The 12,248-nt window shown below is 45.5% G+C and overlaps 1 protein-coding gene across 1 annotated transcript in view; it reads right to left on the reverse strand.

Moving 5' to 3' along the window:
- Positions 1 to 12,248, reverse strand: part of grin1b (glutamate receptor, ionotropic, N-methyl D-aspartate 1b) — a 63,409-nt gene that overhangs the window by 38,160 nt on the left and 13,001 nt on the right. The window contains 2 exon segments of the mRNA XM_085368585.1: positions 206 to 268; positions 11,164 to 11,340. Of these exon segments, the coding sequence (XP_085224711.1) occupies positions 206 to 268; positions 11,164 to 11,340 (240 nt within the window).

The raw sequence follows: 12,248 nt of genomic DNA on the forward strand, positions 1-12,248 counted from the left end.
AAACCCATTCCCGATGTGCAGGAATCATGAAAAATCAAAAGAAAGAAAAGAGATGGTGGAGAAAAGACGTGCCACCAGGATAAGAGTCTATCTCTGGAGCCGGGTTGGATTCTGGGCGGGCGGGGCTGACTGGTGTTTGGCTACTACTGGGCGAGCTCAGAGATTGGTTGGGCGGCGTGCATCATTTGACCATGCAAGTTTATACCTTGGGTGTTCTCCTGAAGTCAAAGTTCTGTTGGTCGAGGTTTTCATAGTTCCTGTTTTTAGTCTGATGGGTAATGTGCACAGAGAAAATATGCAGACACAGAAGAAGATTATAGACAGTCAGAAAAATGGGAGGGGGGGTAGCAAAGCATCCAATAAATGATTGATTTCTTCTGCAGGAGTCGGACGCAAACACATCGCAGTCTGCCCAGCGGTCTGTCGACCTGCGTCCAGTTCGGACTTTTCTTCTTTTTAATAATAACCTCAGCGTGCAGCGCCCCCTGGTGTGTGGACAACAGCGGCACGTGTTAACCAGTAACATCTGGATGAGGTTTCTAAGCACTGCTGTGCTGAAGGTGTAAGTTTTAACAAAATGAAATGGAGTGATTTGTTTTCTAAGCAGTGATGTCAGGATATCAACCGTAGGATGGCCATTATCGCCCAAAACTCCCTGAATGAAGAGGAAACCACTCACCCTGAGATAAACTATAACCTTCTGGTTTTATCTAAAGGTATAAACACGTATTAATCAGCTGTTTCCCCTTAACCTCTTCAAACCCCCTGCTCCTAAAAAGCACATTTGTTCCTGATTGGCCAGTTTCTGGAAGCCTGCTGAGGAGCAGAATGCCTGCACTGCATGGTTTCAGACATACAGAGGTTTGAAAATGAGTCCAATTCTCATTTCCTGAACCCCGCTGCTGTGTACTTTTAATTAAGCGATGACTTTCTCCGTTTCATCATGTTTCATGTTGTTTTTTCTGAACAAAGATCGGGATGTAATAAAGCGTCTGTTCCTGTACGTTAAACTGTCCTGCAGTCCTAGAATGACCCGTAGACGCTTCCTCCCTGATATCAGTAATGACATCATCGTTAGTGCTTTCAGTAGAACATAGACAGCGGAGGCTCATGCATGAAGGCTGTGATTTTGAGCTGTGATTAAAGAACAGGTGCTAATTATAACGGCTGTTGCGGAGCCGTGACCGGCTCGTTATATTTAGTCTGACGTGTAAAATCGCTCCTGAAGCCTGCCTGCAGGCGTGAACGCAGACGCTTTATTTTTAGAGAACAAAGAGACGCTTTGACTCAGAAGCCTGTCGAACTTCACAGCTCAGCCGTGATCAAGCACTCGTCGCTTCGGCTCCTCAGGATGAAGAGCTAAGCCTGAACCTCACCACAAACCCAGCTCGGTCTCATTTTATCCACACTCAGACTTCCCTCTCTGCAAACTTCCTGTGATGTTAATCCGCTGTGGCGGCGGCGCGTCCCATTAGTCCTCGACTCGATCCGCTCCAAATGTTAATCTCATTAAATTTACATCCGTGCGCAAAGTCCCCGAACAGCACGGCCTCGCTCTGAGAGCGCTTCAACCGACCTGCACACACCTAATGACACGTCCAGGTTTGTTACTGTTTTACACCTGAGCCCAGTCCGCTGCACGGAGAATCACAGCTTCAGACCCACAACTGCAAAATACAACCCAACCTCCAAAATACAAAGCAACGAAAGTTTCAATGTCACAGAGTAAAGGCGCTCCAAAGATAAGACAGAGGATCAGATCCCACGTACGGAAAATCTTTTCCAAGATTAAAAGTACAGTGTGGAAAACCTCACCACTAGACGTCAGTAGCAGTCAGCTGAGTTCTGTTTCTAATCCTTCTAATCCAGTGCATAATCCTAGCTACGGTGGCTGCTCTGGGACAAACATGTTGTAGGCAGCCAAAAGATATCAGAAACACGACATTTAGACTCCTCCCCATAACGGCCAGCGTGTTTCTGCTACTGTTTGTGTTTTTGGGGGTAGTATTGGACGATAAATTAAAATGGAAATCTCATATTGAACATGTTAGAAAAAAGATGGTTAAAAATATTTCTGGGTAATGTCAGAGATATACTAGATAAGGCAATGCGTATTTTATATTTTGCACTAATTTCCCCCTATCTCAGTTATTGTGCTGAGGTGTGGGGGAATTCATATGCGACTAAAATAAATGCTCTATACTTGTTACAGAAGAAAGTGGTACGAATGGTTCATAATGTTAAATATAGAGAACAAACAAATAATCTGTTTATAAAATCGAAATTGTTGAAATTTGAAGACTTAGTGAAATTACAGACATTATTATTCATGTGCAAGGCAAGAAATAACACATTACCTCTTAAGTTACAAAGTTTGTTTGTATTGTGTTCAGGAAGTGGGGACAGTAGAAGGAAGTTTGACTTTAAGCATCAGTTTGCTAAAACCACACAAAGGCAAATGTGTCCGACAGTTAAAGGTCTAAGAATCTCTTGAAGATAATCTCAAGATGCACCGTTTTAAAAGTGTTACATACTTAACAGGATAAATCAATATGAAGAACATGAAAGTAATTTGGGCTAAATGTGGAAGGAAAACATTTCATTGCCATTTAATGCTGCATATTGTGATTATACTGATTTGTTGTTTAGTTTTGCATTGTTACATAAAAATACATGTTAGAGGGTTTTTTAGGGGTTGTTGGCGCCTTCTTGTAAGAATAATTGGATTGCAGATAGGGGGCAGGCGCTAACAAGAGTTTATTCTTCTTGCTGCTCCTTTTCACCCACGGGTGCTGTGTCATATTAATGGGAAGGAGGTTCTGTATGTAGGAAACGAAACACTGTTGAACCATGTGTGAAATTAATAAAGAAATGAAATGTAATAAATATTTCTGCACAAACTAACATATTTGAATAATATCAGCACTCAGCTATAAACAGATATGTGTGAATCACATTTTCACTTTAAGCCTATCCGGTCTTTTAGTCTGATGCCATCAGCTGTTTCCAGGTCCAAACTCTGCTTCAGGTCCCAAAGTCAACGAACACTGCAGCATCACTGAGTTAAAAACTGTCTAAATTCCTTCATCTTTAATAAAACGATCAGCGTTGCTGCTTTACCAGGTGTAACAATTAAGTTTAACATACAGGCATCCATGAAAACAGGATTTATTCAATTCAGTTAGAAGTTAGCAGGAAGTTAGCTCGCTAGCTTCCACCGAAACATGATATAGCATGTTCTGAGAGATTTCAGAGAATTCAAACGTACAGCTCTGCTGTCACTTCAACATAAATGAAGACAGGAAACTAAACATCAGTGACGTTTGTAGAGTTACTGAAGTTGGGCTAGCTGCTATATAATGATGTGCTACGTGATCGCTAGCGACACAGTGATCACTGACTGTTTTTAGGGGCTTGTTGAGATTAAATAGAACAAGATATGTTAAAAACACAACAGCCTTAATAAACGCAGAGTAGTTTGTTCACACGTCATCACTTTTAACAACAGGATAGTGAGTGTGGGCTGTCAGCGTGCTGTGAGCCACAGCTGGTGTCCACCTGTCGGTTCGAGTTCCCTCTGAGCGAGGACGTGTCGGAGATCACTGCTGTTCACTGGCTTCACCATCAAACACTATCAGACACAACATGATCAATGACAACGCACTGATTTGTTGGATGGTGTGTGTGTGCGCGTGCGTGTGCGTGTGTGCGAGTGTGTGCGTGTGTGCGAGTGTGTGCGCGTGTGTGTGTGTCACTCCCTCTTGGTCACATGTCCGGGATCTGTAGGTTAGGGAAGCGATTCTTCCTGGTTTCCATTGAAAGCCTGCGTGTCATTAACCAATCAGGTCAAACAGGCTGTTTAAACAGTTTTTTCTTGGATTCTTCATGTTCACCTACTTTCATCAACAATGATAAGAAGAGAAAACTTGACGTCCTGAACCAAATACGATCCATCGTCTCTTCCCTCCGACAGCAGTGCTGGGTTTAATGTGAGCTCGTTGATTATTTTCTTTTTTATCGTATTATGTCGTCTGTCAGTATCTCACATGGAAACATGTGTAAGTTTGGCTGCAGCTTAATGTTTACCAAATCGCCTAATTAGAAGTAATCTGGTGCAACGTAGGAAGAATGTATATACTTCAAATTAAAGTGCTTGGCTACAGGCTTTTATTTTGAAATGTGTGTGGCGTACAGCAGGTTGTTGGTGCTGGTGGGTATTACATGCTTTGTTAAAGCCGGATATTTAAAGCAGGAACAACACATGACAGCCGCCGCCGCTCGGTTCACCGACTTTAGCTAATGTGCTGTAATATTCATGCATCTCCCACTTAAAAAAGTCTCTCCTCCAATATTCATGAAGGTGTTTGACTCAAACTGAGAGACACAAAGTCACATTGAAACTTTTCTAAAGTCTCATCTGCACTCTGGAGGATTTCTTCTGTCTCTTTCTGCATTTCTTATTTTGAACCGTAGAAAAATATGAAGTGTTCACGCTTTGAGAAATATAAACATGCCGACCCAGAGCCGTTGCTGCTTTGTCATTAACAGACAAATCCTCCTTTTCTTTTACTGCTTCTTACTTCCTGCCTCCATCTTCATTTGCTGCTTTTGAGTTGCTGTAAACATCACAGCACCACAGCGGGACGATTCATCGCAACCAGCAGAAGGATGGTTTACTGACTCTCTCTACCCGCCCGCAAAACCACTTTGTCTAATACAGTGGGGCAAAAAAGTATTTAGTCAGCCACCGATTGTGCAAGTTCCCCCACCTAAAATGATGACAGAGGTCAGTAATTTGCACCAGAGGTACACTTCAACTGTGAGAGACAGAATGTGAAAAAAAAATCCATGAATCCACATGGTAGGATTTGTAAAGAATTTATTGGTAAATCAGGGTGGAAAATAAGTATTTGGTCAATAACAAAAATACAACTCAATACTTTGTAACATAACCTTTGTTGGCAATAACAGAGGTCAAACGTTTACTATAGGTCTTTACCAGGTTTGCACACACAGTAGCTGGTATTTTGGCCCATTCCTCCATGCAGATCTTCTCGAGAGCAGTGATGTTTTGGGGCTGTCGCCGAGCAACACGGACTTTCAACTCCCGCCACAGATTTTCTATGGGGTTGAGGTCTGGAGACTGGCTAGGCCACTCCAGGACTTTCAAATGCTTCTTACGGAGCCACTCCTTTGTTGCCCGGGCGGTGTGTTTTGGATCATTGTCATGTTGGAAGACCCAGCCTCGTTTCATCTTCAAAGTTCTCACTGATGGAAGGAGGTTTTGGCTCAAAATCTCACGATACATGGCCCCATTCATTCTGTCCTTAACACGGATCAGTCGTCCTGTCCCCTTGGCAGAAAAACAGCCCCATAGCATGATGTTTCCACCCCCATGCTTCACAGTAGGTATGGTGTTCTTGGGATGCAACTCAGTATTCTTCTTCCTCCAAACACGACGAGTTGAGTTTATACCAAAAAGTTCTACTTTGGTTTCATCTGACCACATGACATTCTCCCAATCCTCTGCTGTATCATCCATGTGCTCTCTGGCAAACTTCAGACGGGCCTGGACATGCACTGGCTTCAGCAGCGGAACACGTCTGGCACTGCGGGATTTGATTCCCTGCCGTTGTAGTGTGTTACTGATGGTGACCTTTGTTACTTTGGTCCCAGCTCTCTGCAGGTCATTCACCAGGTCCCCCCGTGTGGTTCTGGGATCTTTGCTCACCGTTCTCATGATCATTTTGACCCCACGGGATGAGATCTTGCGTGGAGCCCCAGATCGAGGGAGATTATCAGTGGTCTTGTATGTCTTCCATTTTCTGATGATTGCTCCCACAGTTGATTTTTTCACACCAAGCTGCTTGCCTATTGTAGATTCACTCTTCCCAGTCTGGTGCAGGTCTACAATACTTTTCCTGGTGTCCTTCGAAAGCTCTTTGGTCTTGGCCATGGCGGAGTTTGGAGTCTGACTGTTTGAGGCTGTGGACAGGTGTCTTTTATACAGATGATGAGTTCAAACAGGTGCCATTCATACAGGTAACGAGTGGGGGACAGAAAAGCTTCTTACAGAAGACGTTACAGGTCTGTGAGAGCCAGAGATTTTCCTTGTTTGAGGTGACCAAATACTTATTTTCCACCCTGATTTACGAATAAATTCTTTACAAATCCTACCATGTGGATTCATGGATTTTTTTTCACATTCTGTCTCTCACAGTTGAAGTGTACCTCTGGTGCAAATTACTGACCTGTGTCATCATTTTAAGTGGGGGAACTTGCACAATCGGTGGCTGACTAAATACTTTTTTGCCCCACTGTATGTTTGTCAGTGAACAAAACGCAGACTCGCGCTCTCACTCACCTGAGGACTCATTAAAAACAGCGTCGACCTCGCTCGACATCACTAATCAGGCGTTTTACATCATAAGCATATAAAAATGTTAAAACAGCTTAATAACTTCTGAGCTGGATTAAGGTTGAAGCCTCACAATAAAAAACCTACTGATGTCCGTTTTGCCGATTCTTTCCTCTGACTTGAACAAACTGGTTAGCCGTCGTTAACTGGGAAAAATGGGATCACTTTCTGTGTTCTTCTATTAACCTGACACACCTCCACCTGGTGGAGAACAGTTTCTGATGCTCCTCTGTGGCAGCTGACTCCATGTTCCCGTGACCCCGCGTTGACCTCCATGCTCCTAATTCTGAGGCCTTCTCATGAACGAGCAGCTGGACCACCTCTCAGCGCTGGTGTCCACACCACAGGGAAGCTAAGGAGGTTACAAGCATCGTTTTATTATCGTAGGGTCTGCCTTACAACATAAAGCGCCTTGAGGCGACTGCTGTGTAAATAAAATTGACTTGAATTGAAGTTTCTGTACTTATTAAATCCTGCACATGTATTTTAAATTTGGCGATGCGTGTTTACTGAATCCTTTAACTGTGGTGTCGTGATGTTTACAGCAGAAGCTCATCAAACAGGGAAACCAGTTTACGTGCTGGTTGGCCTGAACTCTTGCGGTTTCCCTCGTGTCGAAGCTCTGCTGCATGTCAGTCGCACAGAGAGAGTCGCTTTGACAGTCAGTCAGGTCGACAGCTGCCACAGAAGCAGCTGAGATGTGTTTGCATGACTCCGACTCCGTCAGAGCCGAGGCGATGAGAAACCAGACGGAGGAGCAACTGAAAGGATGACGTGAACGGACAGACAGGAAGAGAGAGAGCGACAGGAAGAGGAGGAGAGGAAAAAATGAACTCAAAGTCAACTCAAGATTGAAAAATAGAAGAAACGAAAAAGTAGAAAGTAAAACAAAAAGCACCAAAAACCTCCACCAAGACAGAAAAGTATTCCAACAATAAAACATTCATCTTCTAACAATACACAGTGATGGAAAACCATGAGACATTCAGGAGCTGCAGCACATCAGACCTGCTGGTCCTCAGTCAAGACCAGCAGGGCTTGAATTATGGCCAGGAGGTCCAGAGTCAAGACCATTCAGTCCTAAATCCAGACTAGCAGGTCCAGAATCATGATTGCTGGGTCCACAGTCAAGACCAACAAGTCCTGACTCAAGAGCAATAAGTTCAGAGTCAGGACCAGCACATCCGGGGTCAAGACAGAAAATCGAAGGTCGAGACAGGCAGGTCCAGAACTGTGGTCAGCAAGTCGAGACCAAGAGTCAAGATCAGCAGGTCTAAAATTATGACCAGTCTAGAGTTCAGTCCAGACCAACAGGTCTAGCACAGTCCAGCACAGTCCAGTCCAGTCCAGCACAGTCCAGTACAGTGCAGTCCAGCACAGTCCAGTTCAGCACAGTCCAGTCCAGCACAGTCCAGTACAGTCCAGTCCAGTCCAGCACAGTCCAGTTCAGCACAGTCCAGTCCAGTACAGTCCAGTACAGTGCAGTCCAGCACAGTCCAGTTCAGCACAGTCCAGTACAGTCCAGTCCAGCACAGTCCAGTTCAGCACAGTCCAGTCCAGTACAGTCCAGTCCAGTCCAGCACAGTCCAGTTCAGCACAGTCCAGTCCAGTCCAGCAAACGTGTGAAACCTGCTGTGAGGACAATTAAAGTGTGGCCAGAGGGGACAGACGCAGTGCTCCAGGACAGATTTAAAAACACAGACTGGAATATGTTCACCCACACAGACCTGGACCAGTACGCCTCATCTGTACTGGATTACATCTCCGAAACCACAGAAACGGATCACCATGTACCCCAACCAGAAGCCTTGGATGACCCGGGATGTTCGTCTCCTCCTGAAGGCCCGCAACACTGCCTTTAGGTCAGGAGATGCACACGCCTGCAGCACAGCCAGGGCTAATCTAAAGAAGGGCATCAAAAAAGCCAAACACCATTACAAAAAGAAGGTAGAAGAACACTTCTCCAACTCCAACCCCCGACGCATGTGGCAAGGACTCCAGACCATCACAGACTACAGGACCATCAAACCCTCCCCCGCATCCTCTGATATCTCCTTCCTCAACGAGCTCAACAACTTTTATGCTCGTTTTGAGCGAGGGAACCCCACAACCACAACCAAAGCAGACATGACGCCAGACCACCAACCTCTGACTCTCTCCCCCACCGATGTAGGAGCGGTGCTGAGCAGGATCAATGTCCACAAGGCTGCAGGTCCTGATGGCATCCCCGGGCGTGTTCTCAGAGCGTGTTCTGGGGAGGTTGCAGGAGTGCTCACAGACATATTCAACCTGTCCTTGGCCCACGCTGTGGTACCGGCCTGCTTCAAATCCACCTCCATCGTCCCGATACCCAAAAACTCCAACCCATCTTGCCTCAATGACTACCGCCCAGTAGCACTCACCCCCATCATCACTAAGTGCTTAGAGCGACTGGTCCTAGCACACTTCAAATCCTGTCTCCCCCCCACCCTGGACCCCCACCAATTCGCATACCGCCAGAACAGGAGCACAGAGGATGCAGTCTCCATCGCACTGCACTCTGTCCTCTCACACCTGGACAACAACAACACCTACGCCAGAATGCTGTTTATAGACTTCAGTTCAGCGTTCAATACAATCCTTCCCTCACAACTCATCAGGAAACTGACAGACCTGGGTATCAGTTCCCTCATCTGCAAATGGTTACTGGACTTCCTGACCAACCGCCCCCAACATGTCCGGCTGGATAACCGCTGCTCATCTACACACACACACAAGGCTGTGTGATGAGCCCTTTCCTCTACTCCCTCTTCACCCACGACTGCAGACCTGCTGATGGTTCCAACACCATCATTAAGTTTGCAGATGACACCACGGTGATTGGCCTCCTCAGTGACAACGATGAGGCCGCCTACAGGGAGGAGGTGGATCGTCTGGCTGAGTGGTGCGACAGAAACAACCTGCTGCTTAACACCGAGAAGACCAAGGAGCTCATCATGGACTACAGGAGGAATGCTGACCCGCATCCACCCATCCACATTAAGGGGACGGCTGTGGAGCGTGTGAGCAGCTTCAAGTTCCTGGGAGTCCACATCTCCGAGGATCTCACCTGGACGACCAACTGCTCCAAGCTGGTCAAGAAGGCTCACCAGCGCCTCTTCTTCTTGAGGACTCTGAGGAAGAACCACCTGTCCTCAGACATCCTGGTGAACTTCTATCTCTGCACCATCGAGAGCATCCTGACCAACTGTATAACAGTCTGGTACGGGAACTGCTCTGCCTCGGACCGGAAGGCGTTGCAGAGGGTCGTCAAAACTGCCCAGCGCATCGCCGGAGCACCACTTCCTGCCATAAAAGACATCTACAGGAAGCGGTGTCTGAAAAGGGCTGGGAAAATCATCAAAGACCCCAGTCACCCATCACATGGACTCTTCACCCTCCTGCCCTCTGGGAGGCGCTACAGGAGCCTCCGGACTAAGACCACCAGGTACCGGAACAGCTTCTTCCCCACAGCTGTCAGACTCCTGAACTCTGCCTCCTGACATCTGACCCACGTTAAACTCATGGACTGAACATACACACACCCACAATGGACAACTGTACCCTCAAACACACAATAATAACATGGACTGAACCACCACTCACAACCACCAGCACTTTATAGAGCCTCTGTAGAAACTATCTACACCCTCACTTATCTTAACTGCACTACTGTATAGCTCTGTGTAAATAATCATTCTGTACATTCGATAATTTTTAATCCTACAACTGTTTACAACTTGCATAGTTCCCATTTCTGTATAGCTGTATATCCCAGATTCTGTAAAGTTATTTATTTCATATTCTGTATAGTTTTTCATATTTATATCCTGTTCATATCCTGTACATAGCTTGTACTCACTACAGCCTGTACATACTTATAGTTATAGAATATTCACAACATACTTCATACCGTGTACATTATAACATAATAGACCCATTTCTGTAATATACTCACATATCTATATTATTGCTATTATTGCTATTATTGCAGCCCAGTCCAGCACAGTCCAGTCCAGCAAAGTCCAGTCCAGTCCAGCACAGTCCAGTCCAGCACAGTCCAGTCCAGCACAGTCCAGTCTAGTCAGTAAAACCTCCTGGATCTGCATTTCACACATGGAGGTCATGTTTGATCATGTTTGTGATTCTTATCCTGGTTTGGATCACGTGTGGCATCAGGTGTTTATTGAGAACATAAAAACCCGGGGCAGTGAGCAGCTTCAGCTACACACAGGTCAGCTACTGAAAATAAAAGCAGAGATCGATCATTCTGCCTCATCTGGTTCTTTATGATCCATGTAAACAGAAAACCTGTAAAACCTCTTGGTGGAGATAAGAAAAGAAAAAGAACACAATAGAAAATAAAGAAAAAGGATGAAAGAGAAGCTGCTGTGAAGCATCTGGCAGAAAGAATATTAAAGCTAATGAAGGACAATGAAGGACAGATGAAGGAAGGATGAAGGACAGATGAAGGAGGGACGAAGGAAGGATGAAGGAAGGATGAGGGAGCGATGAAGTAGCAATCCTGGAGAAATTACAGAGCGATGATGGAGGGATGAAGGCCTCTCACACAGCAGCTCATTATTTATCATGCAGCTAAACTACACAAACCTGCATCTGAATAACGTGCGCCCACACACACACACACACACACACACGTGATGTGCAGCACATTGAGACTGCATGTCCGTGTCTATGAGCTCATATGTGGGCGTGTCCTTGCTGACCTTGGTCTCACGCTCCTCCAGCAGGGTCTCCAGTCTCTTCTGGGCGGCTCGGCCCTCGTGGTCGTCGCTCACGATCAGGATGATGTGATTCCACCTGAACTCCCTCATCAGGTCGAACCACACCTGTGCCTGGTGGGAGTATGGAGGCACCGTCCTCAGGAACGACAGGTGGATGCTCTGCACGAGAGGAGGTGGAGGAGGTTAACCCAACAGGTTCTTACTCTACTTTGATTTTATCCAGAAACATCCATCCTTCACATGTATGATGAGTTGACATCATAACGAACCAGAGATCAGGAAGAAGCTCTACAGAACCAAAAGCCAGAAAAGCGATAATATGATCGTCTGCAGAAACATAACAGCTGCTATAAAAAGATTAGCCAATACTTCCTTAACACGTTTATCAAACACTGTACTGCTGAGTGAAAGGACACAAAGAACAAAACAGATGTAGTCTGGCTTACTGCAGCTGCCTCCACCTGAAAAATGTGTGAATATTTCATGTGTATAAAACCTGGTGAGGAACCAGAGCGCTGTTCACTGGGAGCACTGGGATATCCTATGGTAGGAAGTCCTGCCATTAATTAATGCTTCGATCTTAAATATGATCAACCTATCTCTAATAATCAGCTATGTACCACAGGCCTTCAAGCTGGCTGTAGTTAAACCTTTACTCAAAAAGCATCTCTAGACCCAGCAGTCTTAGCTAATTATAGGCCAATCTCCAACCTTCCTTTCATATCAAACATCCTTGAAAGAGTAGTTGTCAAACAGCTAACAGATCATCTGCAGAGGTTTATTTGAAGAGTTTCAGTCAGGTTTCAGAGCTCATCACAGCACAGAAACAGCTTTAGTGAAGGTTACAAATGATCTTCTTATGGCCTCTGACAGTGGACTCATCTCTGTGCTTGTCCTGCTAGACCTCAGTGCAGCGTTCGATACTGTCGACCATAATATCCTATTAGAGCGATTAGAACATGCTGTAGGTATTACAGGTACTGCACTGCAGTGGTTTGTATCATATCTATCTAATAGACTCCAGTTTGTGCATGTAAATGGAGAGTCCTCTTCACACACTGAGGTTA

This window comes from Diplotaxodon limnothrissa, linkage group LG12 (genome assembly GCF_057381915.1).
Source record: "Diplotaxodon limnothrissa isolate DT_005_m linkage group LG12, D_limnothrissa_male_GT1.1, whole genome shotgun sequence".
NCBI lineage: Eukaryota > Metazoa > Chordata > Actinopteri > Cichliformes > Cichlidae > Diplotaxodon > Diplotaxodon limnothrissa.